At 46.3% G+C, this 27,426-nt stretch overlaps 2 protein-coding genes and 1 long non-coding RNA gene across 3 annotated transcripts in view; 2 read left to right on the plus strand and 1 right to left on the minus strand.

Moving 5' to 3' along the window:
* The window catches only part of afg2a (AFG2 AAA ATPase homolog A), a 99,082-nt gene extending 79,514 nt beyond the window's left edge, over positions 1-19,568 (plus strand). Inside the window, 3 exon segments of the mRNA XM_069169419.1 lie at positions 1,868-2,032; positions 19,065-19,100; positions 19,102-19,568. Coding sequence (XP_069025520.1) covers positions 1,868-2,032; positions 19,065-19,100; positions 19,102-19,245 — 345 coding nt within the window. The 3' untranslated portion in view covers positions 19,246-19,568.
* LOC138210340 (uncharacterized) lies at positions 53-20,726 on the minus strand. The gene is made up of 3 exons (XR_011179250.1): positions 20,225-20,726; positions 17,570-18,051; positions 53-265 (listed from the first exon to the last, which is right to left on the minus strand). It is a non-coding gene; the product is annotated as an uncharacterized lncRNA (long non-coding RNA).
* A 3,721-nt stretch (positions 20,727-24,447) lies between these two features.
* On the plus strand, positions 24,448-27,050 carry spry1 (sprouty homolog 1, antagonist of FGF signaling (Drosophila)). The gene is given in 4 exon segments (XM_069169422.1): positions 24,448-24,497; positions 24,500-24,537; positions 24,539-25,105; positions 25,107-27,050. Coding segments are annotated over 4 exon segments (1,104 nt in total). The 5' UTR covers positions 24,448-24,472; the 3' UTR covers positions 25,581-27,050.
* Positions 27,051-27,426: the final 376 nt, after the last annotated feature.

The raw sequence follows: 27,426 nt of genomic DNA on the forward strand, positions 1-27,426 counted from the left end.
GTCAACATTATTCAAAGCCGGGGCGGCTTTGAATAATGTTGACGTCGTTCCTCTCGATCCATTTTTACGACGACAGTTTGTCGCTCGGAGCCCGCCGACCTCTCCGCGAGCGAGTGGAAGAATCCAAGAGACCTGAAAAACAAGAACGTTTCCTCCTCATGGTCCATCGCTCCTTTGTTAGGCGCGGCTCTGTTGTGGTTACCTAAAGGCCTAGCTCCCGATGTTTGTCCCCAGTTTCCAGTTCCTCTCGTGTCCCACGCACGCACTGCACAGGAAAAGCAGAAGATAAAAGGCAGTTCCAGTAAACCGCCGTTTACAACACTTTTCAAGCAGGTGGTGAAAAGAGCAGTTGGTGTTTTTTGTCGCTGTACCTCCAGTATAGACAGGCGAGTATCTTTTTTTTTGTTTTTTTTTTAAGTTATGGCTGCAGTTCCTAAGTTTATTTCTGACCATATAGCTCGAGCCCTAGATTATATTTTTGTCTTGATATTCCAGCAGTTTTAATTAAATTTTTTTGAGAAATTCAAAATCCATTTTTCTAATTTTATTCTCGACTTTGGAAAGAACTTCAAGTTTTTTTTCCTCCACATTGTTCTGTTAATAATTTGTTAATGAAATGTCAGAAAACTGAAAAAAGTCCTCACGATTTTTTTGTTTGAAGTTGACGTCATTGAATTGCTTTTTTCTCACGAAACCCCCCCCCCCTCCTCCCAAAAAAATATTTAGGTTACGACAGTGCAAGAATATGCCGACATACAAACCGACAAAGAAGCAAAAATACATATCCAGTTACAGGTCATTTCACCAAATTAAACGAACATCGGTGCAACACAACGCATTCCCCGATGTGTGGAGTACAGTTCATCTTCGCCCCGCAACACTTTGAATGTTCATCGCTCTCCACGTCTATAAAAAAAAAAATAAAACGAAACGAGGAGGAGGTTCGAGTAGCAGGAACGGAGGAGCGGCGCGTAAAGAAGAGTTAAAAGTGCTGCCGGTCCCTCCAACCTTCACTGATCGCTCCTGACGTGATCTCCCGCCTCGGCCCACCGTCTGCGTGCATCTCCCGCCCTTTCGTCTCCGTCCCGTTTTGCCCCCCCATCCCCACTGCGGCCCGTCTGGCTCCGAGCCAGGACATCTACGCCGTCTCCGAGCAACCGAGGACTCCCCGAGAAGAGCAACAACCACGCCGAGAGCTGCGGTTGATGGTTTTTTTTGTATTTTCTGACGGTCCCTCGTTAAAATGCTAATTCACAGTGAGTGAAATGCATCCTGTTTATTTTTCCCAACAGCAACGGCAACAACAACAACAACAACAACAAAAAACGCCCCCCGGCTGTTCCTTTTGCTCGTCGAACGGTTTGGTCGTCCCGCGGCCCCCGGCCGAGGACGAGCACAGGGAAAATGGAGACGGGGACATATTTGTCCGTCCGTCAGCCTGTCTGCGTTTTAAGAGGCGCCTGCCACTTAATGGCGTCTGACGAGCGAGACGGCGGCGGCTTCGGGTGCTTGAGGATTGTTTTGGGGTCACGGAGATGCGATCTGTAGGAAGTGCAGGGTTCATCTGATAACGTCGACTCCGCGCCGACTACGGTGGGAAACTCGGGCGTCCGGTTCAGGGTCGCGTCTAAAGAGGCGTACGATCGACGCAGCAGTGGGAGTGAACTTCATTTCCGAACAATTAAGCAGTGTGTAGGGGTCAAAGGTCAGAGCCACGGCCTCGCGATGGTATTTTCTTGACACCCACGTGACAAAAAAAGAAGAGCTGGAGAAAGAGCGTACTGTAAGCTCACAATCAATTATTATTAATTTTTTCTAAATGCGATGGCTAAACAGATGCCGTTTGTTTTTCTTCTCCGTCCCACAGGCTCTGATGCGTCCGGGTCGACTTGACCGGATCGTCTACGTGCCTCTTCCAGATGCTACGACCCGACTGGAAATATTTTCCCTGCAGTTCCGTAACATGCCCGTGGCTGAGAACGTGTCCCTGGACGACCTGGTGACTCGGACCGACAAGTATTCGGGAGCAGAGGTGAGCAGTTACACAAGTTGTGTTATTAGTCCCCCCCGCCCCCCCACACACACACACACACTTATAATTCAATCGAAAAGAGGCCCCGAGGATTTTAACTACAACTTTGCATCCACAGGCCCACATCTCCCTTTTCTTTTTCTTTTTCTTTGCGATGTGTGACTGCGGTCGGCGTTGCAGAGAGATCGTTGCCGTGCTTTTTCCATGATGCCTGTGTCGTGTCTGCGTTGTGTCACGGAGCGGCCTCGTGGTCGCACGGCGGACAGCGAGCGATCGTACAAACACTCCTTTGTGTTGACAGTATTTGCCTCCCCGCCTTCGTCTACCGCGTGATTCGCATTGTCTCGGCCAGAGAAACCGCTACTGTCCTCCGAATCTCTTAGATTCGCAAAGAATGCGTCAAATTTTGACCGAACTAATTAATTTACCTTCTGATGTTTTGTAGGTTTTTTATTTTTATTTTTTTATATATATATATATATGTACAAATGTTTTTAGACCTTTTTGTACTGCTTCTTTCTTTTTTTTTCTTTTGTCCTTGAACTTCAACTTTGACCCATAGTTCATTTACTGTTTGACAGGGGAAACAAAAACAAAAAAACACATTCCTGTGAGATGTACGGTATCTTGAATGTAAATACCGGCTGTATATTTAGACCTCAAGTCTTTACAGACACAATCGAAAATGTCACGCTGATGTTCTGACAGGCTCGGGGAAAAAAAAACAACCATCTTTTTTCGCCACTCGCACGCTAGCGTGCCTCGGCAGGCTGTGAAAACACAGATTTCATTGTTGTCACAGTCGCAGTTTTCTGTGTGACGTGTTTGTGAGCGCCGCTGTGTACAGAACGACTCTTGTGATGCACCGTTTCTTTCATTTGACTCGCTGAGATGGAGCCCGAGCTTCCAGTTGGTTTTGATCTCCTCTCCGAAAGAAATCCCCTCAAAAGGGGCCTGAAAACCTGCTTCTTCTTTTTTTTTTTTTTTTTAACCTTGCACACTTTTATCCATCAAAGTTTGACACATATTTTCACAACGCACATTTCTCTTCATTATTTTCTCACAGGCTTAAAAGTAAAAGGTCTTTCGGAGGCCAATATTGGATATTGTGGGGTTTTTTTTGACAGCACGAGAGGAACTCGGCCTGAATCCAATGTGCTTAAAGGAAATTAAGTTAAGAAGTAGATAATTAAAAGTAGCAAGGCATGTCATTTTTCACCCGGGGACACTTCACACTCACCGCGTTGTGTTAAAAAGGAGATATTTTGCTTCTACTGTGATTGAGACGACGCTCTGATGCTCAGTTTATTTTATGTTATGAAAACACATGAATAATTACTAGACACCACACGCGCCTCACGTCATGCTCACATTATCGGATGTTAAACTTCCAAAAGAGGATTTAGACACTCCCTAAAACAGGCACTTAAATTTAAAAGTTATAAAACAAAAAAAAAGAGGCACAAAAAACCCAAGAACAACCTGACCCAATTAGATTATTGCTTGCATTGCTCATAACAATAGTTGAGTTGTTGGCTTTATGCTCAAAACACTGAGCCGAATATTTTTCATCTGCCATCAAATGTGGCTCATTTTCGATTTGGAAAATCATGATGTAAATCTTTCACTAAATTCTTGAATTTTTTTTAATTGAATTGATCGGAAAAGTATCAAAGCCACTATACTTGTAAGCCGGAGCCCCTGATTAGCTTGGGTTTCCACGGAGACGCTACTGTCAATCAAGAAAGTGAGCCCGACCATACCTGCTGTATATATCTTAAAGCAGATTAGGTAAAATCTTTTTTTTTTTTTTTTTTAGGATTAAATTGATAATCACATAATATCCAAGTTTGCTCTTGTCTTTAACGTCGATACACGCAAAACATGTGCTTCTCTCTCTCGAAAACTCAAAACCTGCTGATTAGTTGGAGGATCAAGTCTCTGACTCAGCGCGCACACACACAAAATTCTAGCCCACAGCGGGCGTACACCTGGAGCAGGTATGCAGTCAGAAACCAATCCCCCCGCCCCCCCCCCCCCCCCCCCCCCCCCCTCCGCTATCAGGTGTTGCGTCTGACATCGGGGTCTCCGGTGTAGCGTCTCATCTCTGGAATGGAGGTTTGCAGTCGCTTGCCGTCGACTTCTTCCAAACCCCGGCAAAACAAAAAAATTTGAAGGTAGGTGGAGCTGATAAGAAGCTCCTAGGTTGGGGGGCGGGGGGGGCCTCATGTATTATATTTTACATACCAACGCTATATAGATGTTTCTTTTTTCTCAAAAGGAACAGATTGCACACAAACACACACACACACACAAATCCTGGAGGATGCAGTCGTTATCAGCTCGGAGCTAGAAGCTTGTTAAAATCACCTGTCTTCTCTTCCTACCTGCCCGGAGTGACATCTGGTTTCCCAATCCTCACCTTCCCACCAAACCCCTCCAACCCCGCAACAACACACCTTTTAAACTCACACGCTCAGCTCACAATATTGCTCCTGGCTCTCCTTCTTCACCCCCCACCCCCCCCAAACAGAAGCAACATTTGATACTGTAATCGCAGTGTTGTCACGAAGAAGAAGGGTTTAACTTAACTCCCTGAAGAAGGTGGGATGCTGCTCTGTTTCTCTTCTTTTTTCTTTTTCTTTTTTTTTTTTTGTCGATTTATGATCAAGCCCTGACAGGAAAAGAAAAAAACAAAAAAACTGGAGGATTTATTGCCGCCTGTCAGATGTGCCAAGTCAGTTCCATGGCCTTGTTTTGTAGCCCTATCAGATTGCAATACAGCGCTCTTTTAAATGTTCTGCTATCAGAAGATTACATTTCAAAAATGAAGGTTCTTGCTGTTGGGGCAGGAATGTTTTTAATTTGAAAAAATGTGAGCAAAACATTTGACCCCACAGGTGCTCAACAAAAGTCCTTCACTCATGTTTCACTCCTAATTCTTATGAAGGTCTAATAAAAACAAATGCATGCGCTGTTAGGTCTTGTTTCCTTGGAGGAATCTTCAGATGCGGATAGAAATGTTTTCCTCCGTACAGATGAAATGGAGTGATGACCGTCGACGGCACATAAAAGTGGACGTAGTTTACGGGTCTGAAAAATTCCAATGCGGAAGTGCCTTAAGCTGCAATACCACCGAGTGCCACTAGAGGTCGGCTCCATAGACTCCCATTCAACCAGTCTCTTCAAATAAAGTCATTAAAATTTCTCCACAAGTTATTTCCATGTTGCTTGCCAAAGTCACTCCTTATTCGTTTTCTGAAAATAATCCCAATCAGACAGAGTCAAATCCACCGTCCCCCCCCCCCCTCCCTCCTTCCCTCCCTACAGCTTGTCCAAATATGGTCACTTCCTTCTTCAAACCGCTCCGAACTAGCAAGACGGCGCCGGCCAAAACACCGAACTCGAGGCTTCATAACGGCCGTTCACAAACCGACGGGCGACGTCACTGCTGGTTGCCGCTCGGTTGTGTCGGTCGCCGGGAGGACGTCGCAGACCTCCATGAGGTGGAGTGCAAAAACAAAAACAAAACAAAAGAAACACCCCAGTAATGAGCGGCTGGCAGAAAAAGAAAAAGATTTCTTCCACATGGTGACAGTGAGGACCAGAACTGGCAGATGCTGTTGAGATGCAGAGCACGTCGAGGCGGGCGACAGCTGACAGACTGCGCGGCCCCCCCTCCCTCTCGAGGTCTCACGGCGTCGTGGCGTCCATCTCCAAAAAAGAGAGGGCGGTTGTTCAGGCATTTAAAAAAAAAAAAAAAAAAAAAACTCGAGCTGCAGCCGTATCAGAATATCTTTGACCGGCGGCGACCTCCATAGTCTTTTCCCCTCCAACAGGGAGAGGCGGGGGGGCGGGGGGGGGGGGGTGCCAGGTGTCTGAGACGCTTGGCTGACATCCATTCAAAGTCAGTGCAGCAATTGTTTTCTTAACTCTTCTCTTTTCTTTTTTTTCTCACATTGGCAAGAAGCGAGTCTGTTTCCGAAGCAGGACGTTCAAATCAGGCAGATCAACAGTCCGCCTTGACGTCAATGATACTCAATATTCCCCCCTTTTACCTCCGCAGCTCCCCGTCAACAAATCATCGCGTATTAAGTTGTAACTCGATGAAGCGGGAGCTCGCACGTGTGCGTCAATTAAAGTCGTTTCGGAAAGAACGATTATGTTTTGGGTTTTTTTTTCTTGAACCCCTCCCCACCCCCCCCACCCCCCCACCCCCCACCCCATTTAAAAATAGAAGCAGATTTAATGAGTTTTTGCGGAAGCTTGTTCGCAACAATTAAAAGCCATGAAAAGAGTTTGATCACAAATAGGGCCTTGTATAATGACACACACACACACAGACACACACACACACACACACACACACACACACACACACACACACAGAGTTAAAACCACCCTCACAGGAAGACAAATGGTTTCCTCTTAACACCTGTTGTGGTTGAGGCTGTTCCTCCTCTGGCTCTGCGCGTCGTCTTGTCTGATTTATGGCCCCGGTATTTGTTGTTGCAAAGATTTTTATCACCAAGGACACAGGCGCGAAGAAATGCATCAACAAAACAAACAAAAAGAACGTGTTGCCGTTTGAATAACAGCGACATTACACAATGCGCGGCGTTAAATCCGGGACTCTCGAAGAAAGAAAGAGAGGAAAAAAAAAAAGGAGAGAGATCTGTAATCATCGGCAAATAAAACATGTCGGCTTTGGAAGAATGCGTGTCTGACGGGGTCTGAAGTTGGCAGCGAGTTTCCAAAATATGCTTCATCCTCTCGTCTTGTGTGTGTATTTGTGTGTGTATTTGTGTGTGTGTGTGTTGTATTTTTCTATGCGGCTGACCACCGATCACGCCGCCGCTCAGAAACGGGACACAAAGTTGATCTGGAAAACTCGGCCGACGGCTCAACAAAAGGCTGCGAGGGGGAAAAAAAAAAAAGCTGTTCACACCTCTGGAGCTCCGTGTGACTGGGAAACGCCTCGCCTCACTTCCTCCCTACTGGCAAACCTTTTTTTTTTTTTTTTTTGCTCCTGCTAACGTCGCCAGCGTGTTGTTTTTAGTCGACGCTGCAGGTTAAATAAAGGTTAGAAAAGAAAACATTTCTCTCACCGGTTCTGCCAGCAGGGCCGCCGCGGGCCCTCTAAAGGCACAGGGAGGGAGGGAAACGGCATCCAATCGGGCCCCCTAACTTTTTAACATTTTATATTTAAAGCCTTTTTCGCTGCGGTTTATGCGAGTACATGGCGACCACCGATTGAATTTTTTTTTCCCCTCGGATATACGAGCCCTCGAGCGTACCCGTGCATGTTTCCTTTGGCCCGTGTGGGAAGACAGGACGTGGGTTGAGGGGGAAAAAAAACGAAATTGAGCAAAAAAGCAAAGACTGGGGAGGTTTGGGGGGGGGGGGGTGTAGAGAAGGACAGAGGTGTTGCAGACCAACCTGAAAGTAGCTTATAAAACTAGAAATAGGTACACTGGGACCGAGGGGGAAATACAGTGTAAAATCCTTGGAGTCTCTCTCTGAGGTCCACGTGTCTGGCAACCGGTCAGGACCAAGAAATAACCCGGGTACTTAGCCCTCGGTAAAACGGAAACATGTTGTTTTCTTACACTGTCGGTTAGGTTTTGTTGCCGTCGGACCGAGCGTGACGTCACCCACTCTGGTTTGTAAAAATGACATTTTCAAGTCTCGAGTTTGACATGTCGGCCGTTGCCATCTTGTTGGGGTTTTTTTTTTTGGAGCCAGAAGTGACCATATTTGGACGAGAGGGTGGAGACACAACGCCTGCCAACCTATACGGGCAACCTGACCGCACCTTAGTCATGTTATTCAAGTATTTCTTGAATGGTAGGTATATACTTTATTAATCCCCGAGGGGAAATTTTTTAATTTGGGAGTCTATTGGAGGTTTTTTTTTTTTTTTTGGAGTCTGCCCCCGGTGGCCCCCCCAGTGGTACTGCACTCTTAAGGCACTTCCATTATCGGCTTCATTCCTCAGACCTGAAAACTACGTCTGTTTTTTTTTAATTTATTCACAGTCGAACGCTTCGGACACCGCCAGACTAGCCGTTTCTCTGTTTGTGCTAAGCTAAGTTAGCCGGCCGACAGCGGTATGAAAGCTCATGACTTCCACACGGGCGAACCTTCAGGGCGTACACGCAGGTATCTTGTTTTTTTGTCTTGCGAAAGATGGAACAAATGGGGAAAAATATTAAATACATCCACAGGAGCACATGACACAGGTGGAGCTTCCCCCTACCTTGACATTACCACACACACACACACACACACACACACACACCCACACACACACCTACCTTCACTCTCTATCTCAGAGCTGTCTCCAGGTCACTTCAGTGTGGGCGTGTTTGGTAAATATGTCATCCCTGCCTTTCAGAGTCCGAGGAGAATGTGGAGCTTTCATTCGTCTGATTAAGGGGCGAGGACAAATATGCCCTTAAAGACGAGGCCCAGCTATATACCCCCCCGCTCCCCCCGCCCTACACACACACACACACACACACCTTAACACCGTGTAGCCCCAACACAGGTGCTATCCCGCATGGGTCTTTCCAAAACATAGACTGGTTCACACTCAGGTGTCTTATTATAGAGCTTTATTTGGTAGATCGTGTTGGGAAATTTCCACTACTTCCATTATTAGTGAGCGTCATTCACCTTCAGGACAAACATTTCCTGGCATGTTCAGGCAATATTTGTCTTTGTATATGTAGAATATATATAAATATATATATATATATATACGTAGCCCAGCAATGGACAGGTAAGGGTAACCTTAGAAAATCGCGTTGTCTTTTCTCTTCTTTTTTTTTTCGACTTTCAAAACACGACCGACAGCAGCGTCTCCTAAATTAGACTTAGGCACACAAAAAAAAACACACTTGTTTAAGGAAAGATAATAGATTTTAAATAGATCACTTAAATATTGTTGCGCGCTAAAGTTACCATTTTTTTTTTCAACTTTATGTAACCTCGGTTGTCACGGCGACTGCAAACGTCATCTGAACTGCGTCACTTCTCCGGGACGTTAGCTTGTCATTATTTATACGACCACTAGAGGTCACTTCACTTTAAAATGTGACTGCGAGTCGTAATTCGGTGCCTGCGTGAAAAACCCGTGGGGTCCGTTTTGTTTTTAGTTTTTTTTTTTTTAACCAACTACTGGTTTCTAGTACGAGCAACCACGTGGGTGGCAGCAGATCGTACCATAACAATATCGACGTAGCTAAAATACTGAGTCACCGTGAATAAATAAATAAATAAAAAACGTAAATTCGTAATTTAAATATGAAATCGACATTTCTCCCGAACACCTCTTTCTAACTTTTCCATGACAACAGTTAATGACTTACACCTGCTTGGGCGAGGTGCATAAACTCTAATACAAAGACGGAAGATGATAATAAAAAAAATTAAAAAAGCCAGCTGTCATTTGAAAGATGCAGAGTAGTTTCAAAACTTCATCTCCTGAGAGACAAAGATTGTGTTGCGAGCAAAAAAATGTAAACGTGCCACAAACTGTTGAGTAACAAATGAAGAAAAAAAAAAAAAGAGATTCATCTTTCACCACCTAACCACACCCATAAATATTCCCTGTAAACTCATTTTAAACTAGAACGTACAGGATCTGGTGCAATGATTGCGCCTAACATTCAGATATCACACACTTCATATCTTGGGGCTTATTTAATAGTTAAAAAAAAAATTAAAAAAAAAAAAAAAGCAGATAAACGGTCATGTAAACTTATTTTTGGCAAAGTATAGTATAGTAATACTCGCGGTAGTACTCGTGTGTCTAATATCGTCGCCCTTCAGCCGTAACGTATGGTGAGGAAAGCCCACATTTCATCATCCAACTTTTCTATGGAATCCGAATTCCTTTTTGCCGAGAGGGTGTGCACGTTCATCCACGCGCACACACACACACACACACACTCCACTCTGCTATTTATGATCATGTGCCATGTTTCCGCCCCCCCCCCCCCTACCGCCCCCACCACCACCACCACCACCACCACGTGACTCTCCCCCCCTCCGTGCTTTAACCTCACCTCCCTCTCTTTAACCTCACTCTCTCTCTCTCTCTCTCGCCTTGTAATCTTAAATAGGTTTCACATGGAGTTGTGGTTAGGCCTTGTTTCTCTTGGCAGAGGCATGTCACTGCAGACACTTCCTCTTTGCCTTCTCGGAGGATGAAATGTTTTATTTCTGGTCGAGAGTTTTGGGCTCCCCCACCCTCACCCCCCCAACGTCGCTTGATTTATGTGTTATTTAATTTCCTCTCTGAAAATTGGATGCAGCATGGCTCCTTTTTTTTTTTTTCCCTCCCCGAGTGAAGAGGGTTGGTGGCGATGCAGTCGGGGTGGTTCGGAGGACTTTAAGGGAGGCAGTTATCCAGGAGGGTTTTTTTTTATTTGGGACTGTGTGTTAAACATCTGTATGTTCAGTTAAACCTCTGGAATACAAAGCAGTAGATTTGTTGTAATTTTGTTATTTGCTTTTCCGGAATAACAAGTTCAACCGTTGCCATTTTAGTTTCTTTTCCTTTTTCTGCACAGTCGAGCTAAAACCAAGTGAAATTTAATCTGCACATTTTTTTGGTCACGTGAAGTCCATTTTCAAGCAGAAATGACCGAATGACTTCGTCCCCACTCCTCAAATGTGACGTTTCGCCCGATAAAAATTGAATAGATTTAAGTTTGGAAAAAAATGTGTTGGACAAAAGAAAAGCTTTTTGACATTTTGCACTATTTTCTGATGGGTTTTTTTTTGGTCAAGATTTGTTGCTAATTAAAAGATGGGATGATAAATTTAAAGATTTGTGACAAGTGTTTATGAAGCAAAGATATATATATATATATATACATATGTATATATATATATGTGTGTTTTCTGTTTTGCATGCCAGCAGATACGTATACTGTATATACATGTGGTCGGGTGTGTGAATACCGACATGCATTTTGTACCTGTACGTGTGTGTGTGTGTGTGTGTGTGTGTGTGTGTGTGTGTGTGTGTGTGTGTGTGTGTGTGTGTGTGTGCGTGCCTCAGCACTGTGGAGTATGTGTACAGGACTTTGTGGAGTGATGGAGGAGAGGGTTTTTGTGGGGGGTAGAGGGGAGGGGTCGCTCCTGTAAATGTGGCCGTTTGTGTGTTGAAGGGAAGGTGGGGATTTGGAGGGGGGGGGGGGGCTGGATGTAACCCCGCTGCAGACACAGGGCCGGATTGATGGTAAACACACACTCCGGGTCCAGTGGATCTGCTGCCGGTCTCCCCGGCTAACAAGCCCTTCATTAAGGTCCGTCTGATACACTCACTGAGCGCCTTTGTCGAAGTAGGAAGCGAAAAAGTACACCAGACAGATTTGACCCGAGAACGTTGGTATGCTCTGCCAGCAGTCACAAGCTTCCCCCTCCCCCCCCCCCCCCCCTCCCCCCCTCCCCCACTCCACCTCCAGAAAGGGGGTTTATTTTCGTCGTGCTGAACAGGTTGTCTTCATGGCACGCGCGCCCCCCGTCTCACCTTCCTCCAGGGAAATATACTTGCAGGAGAAAAAAAATAAAAAATAAATGTGCATTAGCATAAGTTATTTTGCTGTGTGTACGTGTAGGATGCATGTAAAAAAAAAAAAAAAGTGTGGCAGTGTGCCTTTGGTGTTTTGTTTTTTTGCAGGGCATAAAATGTACAGTGTGTGGGGGGGGGGGGGGGGTGAGGGAGGGGGGCATGCATACTGAAACGTGTAAGAGTTCAGCCTTGGGATGCAAAATTACAATAATTTTTAGTTCGTGTCTGTTTTTGTGTTTTTACTCTTCAGATACACAAAGACAATGTAACTCCGTTTATAGACGTGTTTTATTTTTTTTACAGTTTGCACACTACGTATTACAACCTTCTTCTTCTTTTTCGGCCTCCTTTCTATACGCTGCACATTTTCAGCTCCGCTTCTTTCACGAGTGCAATTTCATTTAGAGATTATTTCTGGCGCCTTTTTTATTTATTTATTTTTTTTTATTTTATTCATGTACACGCCGTAACTTTTTATTCCACACATATATTTTTTTCCGGCTATTTTTCCAGTGCTAAAAAGTGTCGGGTGTGTTTATTTAACCCCCCCCCCCACACACACACACACACACACACTTTTGCTATGTTCTCATTTATATTCGAACTGTTCTTCGCTGTATCTCGTTACCGTTTGCCGCTATAACGGGTTTTAATTTCCTCACCAGAGTCAATACATTTTTATTTTTATTTTACAAGGACGAAGGGACCTCACATGCAGAACTGAATGTGCCATATAAATATATATATATATATATATATATAAATATATATATATATACTGTGCATCCAGTGTGGTATAGCTGCGTGCACTGAAGCAGCATGATATAGTTGTGGCTGGTAGTGGACCTGCAGTGCAGTGACCAGTAGAGCATGAAGGCTGCTGTTGTATCCGGGGTCTCATGTTGTGGCAGCCCGAAGGCGAGCCGCCGAGCCCTGGAAGTGCCCATCCTCATTCAGTAACCCCGTTACAAAGTCGTCCGCCTTCGTCCGTCACGACACAAAAGCAACAAAAAAAAATCTGAGACAAACACGAGGCTCGGTGCCACGTCCTAATAAGGGCATCATATTTAAAGCTGTTTATAAGTTGTCGCAAAAAGCTTTGCTGATTATTGATGAATGCAAATCTGTAATAGGATCGTTTTTCTGTATTTTATTATGAAAACATGTAATGAATGACTCTGACATCTGCAGCAGATGTTTATGATAAAACCCGACTCATCTCTTTTATTAATTGTTTGCTAAAAGTAAATAATGTGAAACCGTCCGGTCTGTTGTTAATAATCAACTAATAAATGAGCTTCTCACATCACAGAGCTGCTGCAGTTATAAACACGATGTAAATCATTAGCAGAGGACATCGAGTTCAGCTGTCCTATAATTCAGTACTTCCATCGCGTCAAATGTCTCCAAAGTTAATCGTGATTATGGCTTTTCTTTTGTCTGAAAAAATAAATACCAGCGAGTAAGTTATTAATGCAGTTTTAAAGTCGTCGTTGCTGTTGTTGTTGTTACAGTTATCCATGAAGTCTCCAGTTGCAAAATATTCACAAGTGGAGGAAGTTGGTTGAAAGGGGGGTTTTGTCCCAGACTGGCAACCCAAAGCAATAACACTTGATTTATTGCCCACGAGTTTCCATTTACAAACACTTACGTCCTATTAGGAAGAAGTTTAGTCTCTAATTATTTAGTAATAACAACAACTGAAACCATCCAGCAAAAAGTCAATACTTCCTGTCTGATATTAATTGCGCCAACTTAGATTAATATTCAGCAAAGCTGACTGTAACTGCTGCGGTTTCATATGAAGCAAATATATTTGTGTTTCCGCTCTCCGTACTGAAGTATCGTAGAACATTTTGTTTAATAGTTTTGCTCGGTCGGTTTCAAAGTCGAGACCTGATCAGTTATTTGTCCCCGTTGGGGGTTTTTGACTTTTCTGTGTCACTTCCAACTGTTCCAGTCTCTCTTCTTTTTTTTTTCTTTCTTCTTCTACTAAATCTATAATTGTCCGTTCTGCTCATGTCCGCCCCCTGAAGGTGAGGTTGGAAATAACACTCCAGCTCGTGTAAAACATGTATCGAACATTTTATTTAAAAGTTGCGCTCCGAATCAAACTTCCTTGATTCCTGTTTGGTATTTTTTTTTTGTCTTTCTTCATTTTCGAAGAGGTAAACGTTGAGTCCGCTTAACGATCCAAAGGAAGAGTCACGTTTCTTTTCCCGTCTGTTTGAAACGACCGACGCACAGCGGAGGTAACGGCGACCGCCAGCCTCGGCGGAACGTGTCATTATGGTCGTCCGACCCTCTCGCCGCCGCATTCGACTGCATCGACAGTAATTCTGAAAAAGGTCACGATAAATTACATGTTTTTGGGTTTTTTTTTTATTTTTTTATTATTCTTTCCAGTAAAACTAATATATGTCCCTGCATACATTACAGTGTTTTTTAAATATGTGTGTTTTCACGTCCGTGCGTGTTCACCGTCGGTTTGGAGAGAAGCACGAGGGGGAAACTTGTCATTAGAGGAATATGTGGAAACAAGGATGTGGCGGGCCTTCGCCAATTAAGTATCTATCACTTTTCCAGCGACCCATTTAAAAGCTCTGCGGTCAAAGACGCACCGCGGCCGTTTTTATTAAGGTGGAACGACGGATTTCAGGACGCAGGACGTTTTCTGTTCGGGGGTGGCAGTGAAGGGAATTAAAGCTTCAAGTGTAGATATGAGACAGTTCAGTGAGGATATCGCGTCAGTGTCACCGAGACGTGGAAAGTAAGCCGGCGGTCTTCGGTTGAGGCGCCAAAAAAAAAAAAAAAACCCCACGTGTTGGGTTGAGAATAAGATCGCCGATTTGGTTCAAAATAAGGTCATTTTACGTTGCTTAACCGAAGTTACCGCTCGAGGCAGATGGCCGCCGACGTCTGAGCTCGGTTCTGTCGGAGGTTTTCTCTCCCTGGTTTTTTTTTTTTTTTTTCTAAGTTTGTAATTTGACGCGATATAAAACCGACTGAATAAAACGAAATACGTCCACAATTCATCAACGTTACTGTAAAGAAATCCACGTTTTCTTTTTGTTTTCTCACCCACTTGATCACCGATCGTACGGTTTTGAACGTCCTGATGTGTTTGTTCCGTCTCCGTCCTCCCTGTGAAGAATTTTTATTGTCACGTGACCTTCATCACATGATCTTCCTCTTCAACCGCGGTATTCTCAAGTTTTTTTTTTTAGTCTTTTTTTAAGAAACGCACCGGACAACATGCTTCTCTGTTCGAGCATCGCATTTGTGACTAGTTTATCAAACGCATCAATCTAAAACCGGGGGGGGCGGGGGGGGGGGGGGGGGGTATAAAATTCTTCCTGTACAGTTTTGTTTTTGCTTCGTCAGACTTTTTGGGTCATCTTGAGTCAGCAACTTTTTCACCCGTCTCCAAACTGAGAGACTCTTGATGATTACTTTTCCTTTTTTTTTTTTTTTTTTTTTTTTTTTTCCTGCTTCTTCGTTTGCTTTTTCGCCCTTTTAACGACTGGCGACGCGCCACCGTCAGGAGGGGCCCGGGGGGGGTTGGGGGGGCGACTCGTGAGCTCGCCCGCATCACCGAGAGAGCGGCGGCCGCTGCGAAGCTTCGGCTCCGGCCTCTCCGTAGATTTAAGTGATTGCTGACATAATTTATGAAGGGAATGAAAAATAAAGTATGCATTGCAATAACATAAAAAAAAGAGAGAGATCTATAATTTATTTGACCTGCCACAAGTCAGCACTCTTTGCCGCCGACCCCCCCCCCCTCCAACACACACACACACACACACACACACAAACACACACACACACACACAAACACACACACATCTCATTTTCTGTGCATTTGCAGTTTTCTCCTCCTCTTTTCCCCTCTGAGGAGCGCATGGGGCCCGTCTTTGGGGAAGGGGTGGAGGGGGGTTTAGGGGTATCAAGGTGGTGCTGGAGGTGGAGGGGAGGGGGGGGGGGGAGACGGCGCTTGTACTTCTGGCTCTGCTCTTGAAATGCCTTCACGTTTACAAACAAACTGGCTCCTTTTCCGCTCGCCCCCTGTTTGCCTTTGTGGCTTTTATAAAAAAAAAAATTTCAAGGCCCCGTGCAGGCAAACACACGGCTGGGGGGGCGTGGGGGGGTGGTGGGGGGTGGGGGGGACACACTGGCTTGTTAGGCCCCGTGCAGGCAAACACACGGCTGGGGGGGCGTGGGGGTGGTGGGGGTGGGGGGGACACACTGGCTTGTTGATTGCCTTCACAGAACAGCTCATAAACCCCCCCGGGGGCAAGTATGAATGTAAGGAGGCCTGTGTGTGTGTGTGTGTGTGTGTGTGTGGTGTGTGTGTGTGTGTGTGTGTGTTTCAGAGAGAGCGCCAGACTTTTTTTGTTTTTGTTTTTGTTAATAAACCTGAGGGGGATGTCGTGGAAAGTAAACAAGCAAAATAATTATTAACACCGTCGAATCGTGAGATTTGAGGCGCAGGAAACGCGAAAAAACACGTCCTGTGAAGCGAAGTCCCGGCGTAAAATATACGAAATCACGGTTTGATTGTTGCTGCAGTGTTTGTCTGTTCCTGTTTATGAATGTTGCTTGGAAACAACACTAAATCACATTGTTCAAACATGTGGCATGTCTCTCTCTCTCTCTCTCTCTCTCTCTCTCTCTCTCTGTCACGGTGTGCTCGCTACCCCCCCCCCCACCACCACCACCACCACCACCACCACCTCCTCCTCCATCCATTTGTAAACAGGCGACCCCGGCATGCATGGCCTCATTGTTTTGCATCATTATTACTGACAGGCCTAAATGACTTGAATGATGGGAAGCCCCTCGTACAAAATTAACCCGGCCCCGCGTGTTTACCCGGGCCTAAATCATGTTGCTCGTTTTGGCTTGAAACAGAAGGTGGGGGGGGAGGAGGAGGGGAGGGAGGAGGGAGGAGAAGGGAAGGGGGGGGGGGGGCCTCACATCCTGACATCTGTGAAGCACCTGTCCCGAGCCGTGCACGCCGCCGGGGCCAGAGCACGTTTCGCAGCAGCTATCTCCTCTTTTTTCTTTTTTCTTTTTTTAACTCTGCCAGCCTTGAAAAAAAAACACCACGACCGTCCAAACAGCCTCGGCGGTTGTTTTTTCCGGTCTCTCAACTGCATTGTTTTGAGGAGGACGTCGCGTTCATGATGCTTTTTTATTCAATGCAGGGATTCGGGAAAAAAAAAAATAATAAATCGGAAGGGGAAAAAAAAGTTCAGTAATTTCAGCCGTGAGCACGACGCACCGATCGATTCGGTTTTATTTACATGACGGCAAATCACAACAAGAAGTCGACAGCATTGAACGGAGGAACTCGACAATTCGACGATTCCCTCGTAAGCGAGGAAGAAAAGGGAGAAAAACCTCCGACGGAGGGAAGGAGGAAAAAAAAAACTCCCTTTTGACGGGAAGAAAACCTCCGACAGGCTCAGAGGTGGGCGGAGCATCTGCCTCGACCGGCTGGGGGGGGGGGGTCTGAGGGAGAGCAGAGAGAGAAAAGAACAGCATAGAGATCCACCACATGAACTGCTGGTGAGGCCTTCCTGGGGGGGGGGGGGCAGACGAGAAGCAAAATAAAAAACCACGGGACAGAGAAAGGCGTGAAGTCACGAAGATGTAACGGTGACGTGAGAGAGTGTCAGTCTGTTCCTGCTGTTATTGGACTCTGTAACATGGGGGGGGGGGGGGGATATTCCCTACATGCGTGCCATTGAGTTCAGCTGTAGGGGAGGGGAGGCTGGGGGGGGGGGGGGGGGGGGGGATTCGACCAGCAGCTCTTCGGTCCACTGAACAATTTCCAGACCCCCCCCCCCCCCCCCCCCGCGTCGACCCGCATGCCCTCCTCTCAGCCGCTCAACGCCTCGTCACGTGACGACCCCCCCCCGCGCCCCCCACCTCCTCGTCCCACTAACCTCCCGGCAGACGTTATCAGCGGTCGTCGCGGGTCCGATCGTTTCCTGGCGAGCCGCTCGTCGATGGAGGGGGAGTTAGCGCGAGCAGAACAAAGCTGTGCTTCTGGAAAGGGAAAGAGAGAGAGTGGGAGGGAGGGAGGGAGGGAGGGGTGAGGGAAAAGGTGTCTGGCCTTCATCAGCCATCGCCACCAAGTGAGTCGGAAGTGAGTCACCCCTCCGGCGTGTGCAGAATCTCTCCCGAAAGGTCACCCGGCGCTGACTGCAGCGCTCCTCCACGTCAGGCGTTGCGTAATCCCCGTCAGCGGTTGCCGAGGCTGCAGCAGAGCGACCGTGTTTACATCCAAGACGAAGACCGGCGGTTGTTTCGGGTTTTGTTTTTTTTACGCAGACGAGGAGGCGCGACGTTGAGAAGTCAGCTTCATTCGCGTAACCACATTTAATAGACAACACAGGTCGGAGTCAGACAGTCAAGTTGACTTGACCTATAAAAAAAAAAACAACAACAACAACAAAAACGATTAAAATCGAGATCAAGCGAACACGAAGCGCACAAAAATGTACGAGCGGTTAATAAAAACTTAAATAGTGGTTAAAGTGGAGAAGACGGCGAAAGTAAAAAAAAAAAAGGGTTTTAAAAAGCGGTACCGAGGTTGAAGAGGAAGGGAACCTTCGAATGTACTCTGCACACCGAAGTCCTGCTCAGTTCGTTCAAACGACCCGACTTTTATTTCTATTTGCCCGAAAAGTTCTTGTTTGTTTTTAAGTTTTGAAGCGACTCACAAGTAAACTGAATTCAGCCATCTGAGCATTTGCAGATTTTTTTTTTAAACATACATTTCCATTCACCAACTTCCTCTGAAAACACTTGACGGTTCATTGACTGAAACATTTTAAAGCTTTTCTTTAAAACTCTTATTGAAGCTTTTTTTTTTTTTTCTTAAAACATCCTGTGATTCCGATAATCACACGTCGCACCTCGTCGGACGTCTTCTGACGTCTTCACGTCTCGAAGTGAGTCGAATGAACGAAACCTCTCGTCGACCCGAATCTGACGAGGCGCCGCGAGCGTGAGAAGAACGACGTGACGCAAACATCGCGCTCGTCGGCTCTTCTCGACTCACTTTCATTTCTTTTCACCCTCGCCGTGAAACAAAAACCCGTCCACGTCTCGCTTCGGCTCCGTTATGAATCCGTCACAATCGTCGGCCCGCGTTCGCAGGATGAACAGATTATGACCGGTTTGGTTTGGGTTGGTCCCTCTCCTGTTTGTTTGCTTTCGATGTTTTACGAGATTGAAGGTATTTCGGCTCAAAGCGCGCACTGCGCACACACACACGCACACACACACACACACACACACACACACACACACACACACACACACACAGGCGTGTCCTTGGAGCCTCTGAAATAAACCTGCGTCTGCTCACATGATTCAGCGAGACGCGCCGCTCCGCTCCGACAGCTGAATATCTGCGTCTGTTTCCTGTCCCAGATAACGGCAGTGTGCAGAGAGGCCGCCCTGCTGGCCCCTGCAGGAGGACATCAAAGCCCGGCGAGTCCAGGCCAGACACTTTGAAAGCGCCCTGGACGCCGTGAAGCCCCGGATCCCCGACTCCCTGGTCCAGTCGTACGACGGCTATCGGCGGCAGCGCGGCGGCCCGAGCTTCCTCTGAGCCGCCGACTTCCCCCCCCACCCCCCCCCCCACCCCACCCCCACCCCGCAACGGCCGCGGCTCCGTGCCGCTCGGACCCGACTCGAGCGCAGCTGTTGTTTGTGTTCCTACGAGTAAACGAATTCAGGTCTCGGGACAACAAACTGTCAAACACCAAAGAGGAAATTTGGATTCCTCAAAATCCCCATTGGAATCCCATCTGGGTTGTTTTGTTTTTTTTTAAACAACAACCATAAGACTCACTTTTGTTTTATTTTTTCAGTTGTGAACAGTTTTGCGTGATGTCATGTTTGGATCATATAAAATATTAATATTCTATTCAATGCGTTGTTTTTTGTATTTGTTCTTTTTCACACCGCTTCGGGGAAGGAAGAGGTCGAATCAGAAGCTCGTCAGAGTTCAGGATATTAAAAACGAGGTCTGATATCGAGATTGCAGCAGAATTAAGCTGTTTTATTGGCTGTTATTATTAGTTATCATTCTCTCTGATTTCACTCGATCATTTATGTATTTGTTGTGTTTTCCACAGCTAAAAGGCCGCTACAAGAAAGGAAGAGGTCAAATCGGAAGCTCGTAAGAGTTTGTGACATTAAAACTGATCTAACATCGAGTTTACAGCAGAATTAAGATGTTTATCAGTTATTTCTTTTAGCTTTATCAGTTATAATTAATTACGTCAAAAAGACTCGGATTTGACTGGATTTAAAGACTTCCTGTTTGCCATCACCGTTTTTTTCCTGCATGTTTTTTTTTTTTTAGAACCACTTAGTGTTATATATAAATTAAAGTACTAGTGTCTCTCCATAAAAAAAAATTTTTTTTAAAACACATTATATCTGGGATTTTAAATCACAAGAGTACAAATCAGCATGTTCACTGTGTTTCAGGGTCACTTTTGATGAGACTGCAGTAAAACCTTAAATTCAAGTTTTGTAACGAGATCATGATGAACCCTCTAATCACAATATGACATATTCACCTCCACACCGAAGGAACAAAGCGGTGGGATGAGCCCTTTATTCTGGGGACACCCCCGGCGACGGCTCCCGGTTGCTTTGCTTCGGTCTCGCCGGGGAGAAAAAGCAGCGCACCGGCTGGTAGATGCATCACATCCATCCGTGGAAAATCAGCTAATTGCTGTAATCGTGAGATTTCCGTCCGCACTTCCGACCACTAAAGAGCGGGAGATCCAGGCGGCCATCTGCCGGTCGACCGGGATCTGCTTCACCACCGAGGAGCTGCGTTTTCACATCAAACAAACAAAACAACAACAAAAAAAAACGTCTTTGTCACTTTGACTTTGCGTTAAACTCGCGTTTCTTTTCTTTTTTTTTTGAAGCATTTGCTGAGCCGAAGTGCCACCGGGAGGTCATTCATCTATTGATTTTTTCATTTGAATGGGATAAATTGACTTTGTATTGAACTTCCTTTTTCTCATGGATCCGGATGTAGCGCATCCGCGACACCAATCAAACCAGACAGTCAGGAACAGAGAAAAGAGGAGGGGGGGGGGGGGCGGAGAGGGGGAGTCTCCCCCCTCCTCCTCCCCACCGCCACCTCCTCCCTGGCTGCAGGGTTGCTTTTCTCTTAAGGTGGTCCGTAGCTAACAACACTCCCTCCTCCTCCTCCTCCTCCTCCCCCCCCCCCCTCCCCCCGCACCCATGCAAAACCCCGGTGGCGCGTAATTCCGTATCAGAGAATGAGGCTCATCGCCGACACGTTGTGTTTTCACCCTGATGACACGCGTGGATGCGTAATGGGGGACATTCCGGAGAGGACAGAGGACATCCTGTTGATGTTTCCTCTCTGAAAATGTCTGTAAAAGTCGCCCAGCCGTCTGTGCAGACGCAGCTCTCCAAAAAGTGGACCTTTTTATGGACTCTTTAAGTGAACTTTAATTCGCTTTTTAAGAGTCTGACGTGGAGTGGATGGAAGTCAGTTTCACGATGGTACAAAACTCGCGTCACAAACTGGACATTTGAAGTTCTCGGACACCTTTAAAACCCTTCTCCTTAGTGCATATTAAGTATATTTACATTTCAAAGCCATCATTTCACATCGACACGCTTCAGGAGTATTCTGTTTGAGTTTTTATTATATAAATTACATAATTCGCAATCATTTGCAATCCTACTCATTTATACAAGTTTTGCTCATATTCACCTATAAATTCTAAGTTTTTGCGACCAAAAAAAATGAATATTAAAAGCCTTTATTAAGAAATACTCAACGTGCTGGTAGTAATAATAGGTTTTGCTGCTTATAGTTAATATGTACCATGATGGTGTTGTAGTTAATATTTCAGTAGGAGAGCAACAATCGGGTTATTTAAAAGTTCTAAATAAACAGGATTTTATTCTGTGTGGCCTCTGCTTCAAAAAAAAAAAAAAAGGCAAATCAGCGGGAATATAAATAGACCGGGCGTTTATTACATCACTATTAGTCACATTAACCCGTATTCACATCATTATTCATGACCCCACGAGAACGGAAACCATTGGGTGTATTTATTTCTTTTTCTTTTTTTTTTTTCTTCCCTGAGCCCCAACGCTAAAAAAAAAAAATAACTAACTAAAAGAGGTCCGTTCCACCTTAACTAGTGCACACATCTCTATCGCCCGGCCTTCCACATCTGCCCAATGAATCAGGAGCGGATGCGATGTATCCTTTTTCAGTGGAGTGAATGGCCAATGGGAGTTGGCTTGTCGAGCAAACACTAAGCCCCTGCGTTCCCATTCATTCAGTGCTGAACAGGCCCGCAGAGCTGGAGAGAGCGCACCGCTGTCCTGCGACCCGACGACGCTTTTTTTTTTTTTTGCAGGAGAGCGCAGATTTCCCCCCCCCCCCCCCCTACCCCCCTCCCGCAACAAGAAGTAAACGAACTTCAACTCTGCGCGCACTCGGAAGAAGAGAAAACTCTTGGATATAAGCTCCACTCGTGTTTGACTTCCAAGATTATTTTTTTTTGTTGTTGTTGTTTTTTTTTTGTTTTTTTTTAACGCTCTTTTTTTTTTCGTGTGGTTTATTTCACAACAATTCCTCCCGGGGACTTCTACAACTGGGTCCGTCTTCGCCTTGAAAGATCGGCCTCCCCAAGTGCGCAGCAGTTCTCCGGGTGGCTTCCTTCCCTCCTGCCTGCCTCCCTGCCTGCCTGCCTGCCCGTCCCGTCCCGTCCCGTCTTCAGCAGAGCTCCGCCGTGGATTTACTTTGTTTCATGTGGGGACAAATGCACGCGTAACCCGCGCTGAACTTAATCTTACCAACTCACCAAGAGAAAGAAAAAAGAAAAAAAAAAGGGAATAACGCAGGGATACTCTCTCTCTCTCTCTCTGTGTGTGTGTGTCTCTCTCTCGCACTTGGATTTACCAGACGTGAATGTTGTGCTTTACAAACCTCCTAAGTCTCCGTTCGGACATTGCCCCTTCCTTTCCTCTTGGATGGAGTTTTGCGAGACTATTTTTGGTTGATGGATTCGACGTTATGGATGCTTGCATATAGGTATGCACCTTCTTTACACTTGTTTTACGCATTTCATTTCTTTTCGGAAGGGGGGGGGGGGAGTGGGGGGGGTTTCACGGTGGTTTTTGTTGCGCGATAGTAGCGACGGAGTTGCGCGCCGCTGCAGCGATATTAAACGTCTCCTTAACACTTGGACGGATTCATTTTGTGTGTGTTAAAAAAATAATAATAAATAATAATTTTATTTTTTTTAAATACACCACCCGCTGTGGGTTGAATTCATCGCGGTGAACTGCTGAAGTTGATGGATCTCCACGCCTGCGTCGCTCCGTGGCTGTGCCGTAACAAACACCCCTCCCCCCATGGCGGTTGTTTTCATTCATAAGTTTTCCCCGTCTATTTTGGATGCGTCCTCTTAATGTCTCTTGATCTCTGGCTCTGTTTGGGAGGGGGGGGGGAGGAGGAGGTGTTTTTTGAAAGGATTCTTGCTTTTATTCCCTGCACACGACGTCTCCACATCTGAACGCGTTCCGTGCCGATGATCCTGCGCCATTTTTTTACGCACAGACTATTTAAAAGATATTAAAAAAAAAAAAAAAAAAAAAAAAAAAGGAGTTTTTGTTTATTTGCAGAGCAGCAGATTGGATGGGTTTGGCTTTGGTCGTGCACTGTTTCTCTCTCTCTCTGTGTGAGGTTTTAGGACGTCCTCTCTAAACGGGAACAAGCCAGGCTGGGTACCTTTCTGCAAACTGTAGGTTTTATTATTATTATATTATTTATTTTTGGCCTCCTGCAGCTCGACTTTACTTCATAACATCCTGAAGGGTCAGACTCACATTCCTGACAGTATTTACGGCACAAACACGCAACACAAGACATTGATCTGCTTCGTAATACCATTGTGAGAAAATGTGCCTTTGCTGTAGCGCGAGGTGACGTTTTAATCCGACAACTTTCGAGCTCGGGGTTTTTTCTTTTTTTTTCTTGAACTGAAGTCTGTATTTTGTCGGAACTTTGGTCTGACCTTCGTTTTTTCTTTTCTGTAGCTCCACTTTTGTGTGTCCCCCCCCCCCCACCCCCCATTTCCCTGAAATCCTTTTTGGTGTAGTAATAGAATACTAAGTGAGGCAGCTCATTAGTTCCCTTGATCGTGTCCTCATTTCGTCGCCGCGGTGCATTTAAATGTTAACTAGTCATACAAATGTAAATGAGGAGGGGAAGTATTTGTAGGGTCTGCTGAAGTTTAGATGTGTGCGTAATTGGGGAGGAAGGTACAAAAAGTCTTGTTAATAGTCAACTTTTTTCTCTCTCTCTCTCTCGCTCTCTCCCGGGTTGCCTCACTTAACGGGACAAAAGTGACATACTGTCATGTTGACAGGATGAAAACAGTGAGTCCGGATTAAATGTGAAGACATATGTGGAATAAAATGCACAGATTTCACTTGAAATAATCACTTTTTTGTTCTTTGGAGCTGCAACGGTAGCCGTTGTTTCAGAACGATGGCAATGAGAGTTTTGGTTCTCACTGGTTTTTGAGAGTTGTGTTGACCCCTCTTCCATGATGACAACATGTGTGTGTGTGTGTGTGTGTGTGTGTCTCCCACTCATGTTTGAGCTCTCTCTGATGATGTCTCCTCCCCTCCCTGCCTCTCCTTTGTCTCCCCCCCCTCCCCCTCCCCTCCCCTCCCCACCGGCCTCCGTTCCCCCTCCTCCCGCAGGTTTTCCGATGCATGTCCACGGTGAATGTCGGAAGTGGTGATCCCACCAGATGGAGCTCCAAAGTCAACATGGCCCCGCGGTTCATTAGCGGTGATCCAGCAGCCTTCCCTGGAGGAGCCGGCAGAGGTCGGATTACGAGCGGGAGCTCCAGCATGCCGCCATTCTCTCCCTGGACCAAATCAAGGCCATCCGCTCCAGCAACGAGTACACCGAGGGGCCCTCAGTGGTACGGAGGCCCCCCGCGCCCCGCATGGCCCCCCGGCCCCACGACAAGCAGGAGAGGACTCACGAGGTCATCCTCGTCAATGTGAACAACAACAACTATGAGCACCGGCCGTCGGGTCACCACCACCACCACCACCACGTCGGGGGCGGCGTGGTGGTCGTGGCCGGGGGACAGCAGTACGGCGGGTCCCGGGCGCCGGGCCTCAGCCGCTCCACCAGCACAGGAAGTGCCGCCAGCTCAGGGAGCAACAGCAGCGCCTCCTCCGAGCAGGGACTCCTGGCACGCTCGCCCCCCGCCAGGCCCGTCATGAGCTTACAGCATCACCACCGGGCGGATCGGCCCGTTCGGACACAGCCCAAGCCCAAGGCCCTTTTACAGCCCCAGCAGGGACCTCACTTCCACCAGCCTCCGCTAGAGGCTCCACTCAAGCCCCCGGGCAAAGGGAAATCAGACTTTTCTGGCTCTGGCGGTGGCGGGGCGGTGGGCCGCCGCCGCCGGGCACCAGTTCATCTGCGAGCGCTGCGGGAAGTGCAAGTGCAGCGACTGCACGGCTCCCCGGAGCCTGCCCTCGTGCCTGGCGTGCAACGGCCAGTGCCTGTGCTCCGCCGAGAGCGCGCTGGAGCACGGCACGTGCATGTGCCTGGTCAAGGGCATCTTCTACCACTGCTCCAACGACGACGAGGGGGACTCGTGCGCCGACCACCCCTGCTCGCTGTCGCGCTCCCACTGCTGCTCTCGCTTCCTGTGCATGGGATTAATGTCGGTACTCTTCCCCTGTCTGCTGTGCTACCCACCTGTCAAGGGCTGTCTGAAGGCGTGCCAGGGCTGCTACGACCGGGTCAACAGGCCCGGCTGTCGCTGCAAGAACTCCAACACTGTCTATTGTAAACTGGAGAGCTGGGCCCCACAGACCCAGGAGAAACCCTCCTGATCGGAGACTCTCGCGACGTGGATCGTATATGATGACAATGAATAACGATGATGATAGTCACAAATTTAATGTTTATCAAACATTCTAAGCACCCCCCCCCTCCTCCTCCTCCTCCTCCTCCTCCTCTCCTCCCCCCCTCCTCCCTCCTCCCTCCTCCTCGCTGTGGAGCTAAAAGCAAAAGGAGTAAACGAAAACCACTCGAATCTTTTTTTTTTTTTTTTTTTTTTTTTTTTAATTTGAATTTTTTTTTTTCTCTCTCTCTGAATCAGGACCATGTTTTTACAGACCAGTGTTTGCCTTAACCGTTTCTACGTCTGTCCTCAGCTCCCTCATTAACACTATTTTTTTTTTTATATAAATGAAAAAAAAGTTTTGCTTCCGTTTTTTTGTTTTGTTTTTTAGGCGGGCAGTTTCCTCGAGGGGGGAGGGAGGGAGGGGAGGGGGGGGGGTTTCTGCGGGCCTTGGTGAGGAGCTGCCTCTCACCGAATCTGTGAAGGACGATCTACTATAGGGCAATTATGTAGCTGTTACCTGGTATTCATAGCAAAAGGCAGGTTTTATGTTTTGTCTTTTATCGGTTCGCTACCACACCTAAAAAAAAAAACAAAAAAAAAAAAAAAAAAAACAACGTGGTTCCTACGCTCACGTGTCATTAACGAAAGCACATCCATCTCATAGTATTCTCCACTCGATATGTCTCTCTCTCTCCTTCCACCCGTCTCAAACTTTTCATTCTGTGGCATTCTCCCCATGTTTTTTTTTGGTTCATTGTTTTTTTTTTTCTTTATTTCGTGTAAATTGTATGCTCATAAATCCATAAGAGGAATTCTGGCTATTTTTTAAAAAAAGCAAAAAAATATCTGTTAAACATTTTTTTTTTTTTTTTTTCGTTTTGTTGTTAAAAAAAATATTTATTATGTGAAGCTCTATTATTTTATGATATTTATTGCAAGAGACAGTCTTAAATTTACTCATGTCTGAATATAACAAAAAATATCAAATACTTACTGAAAAAAATTAAAGGGTGGCACAAAAGAAAACTATGTTAACTTTAATGCAGAAAAATATATTAATTAATGAAAAAAAATTGCGCTGTCTTGGTGTCTTGATTGAAAAACGGGCCTGAAGGAATGCAAGATGGCGGATTTTAAAGGGGGGGGACACAGGTCTGGGTTTTCTTGGGTCTTTGGGTGAACAGCAAATCACTGTTTCCATGTGTGTGTGTGAGGAATTCCTGGTTAAAAGAAAGAAAGTAGAAGCAGCAGAAAATGAGTCTGTTTACATTCTTGGATGGGGGGGGGCATCGCTGATTCTCCTCTCTAACCTTGAAAGCTAAACAATACAGGTCATTGACACGATCGGACCCCCCTCGAAGCTGCGAGCATCAACAGACTAGCCTCCACGTTTTCACGAGTTACTCTCACAGGAAGTAGCTCTCCTTCTTAACCCCCCCACCCCACCCACCCCATACACACACACACACACACACACACACACACACACACACACACACACACACACACACAGCAGCCAAGAAGTCACCACTAAACTATGCACTGTAGTTTATATTCCACCGGGCTTTAAACGCGGCCCGGTTTGGGATGTTCCCCCAAAAACATTCCCAAATGGTCTCCATATTTGCAAGCACCAAAGAGTGTGTGTGTGTGTGTGTGTGTGTGTGTGTGTGTGTGTGTGTGTGTGTGTGAGTGTGTGTGTGTGCCTCCAGAAGAGCGAGCGAGAGAGAGACCATAACGAGGAGCCGGGGCCACCTGTTCAAAGATAATAAACCGAGGGGGCTATCAATGCTGGGCTTTTATGGCCTGGTTCCTGCACTAAAGCCAATGAC

The sequence above is a fragment of the Embiotoca jacksoni genome, unplaced genomic scaffold (genome assembly GCF_022577435.1).
Source record: "Embiotoca jacksoni isolate LCO1_2020_lvr unplaced genomic scaffold, fEmbJac1.0.p SCAF_45, whole genome shotgun sequence".
NCBI classification, from domain to species: domain Eukaryota; kingdom Metazoa; phylum Chordata; class Actinopteri; family Embiotocidae; genus Embiotoca; species Embiotoca jacksoni.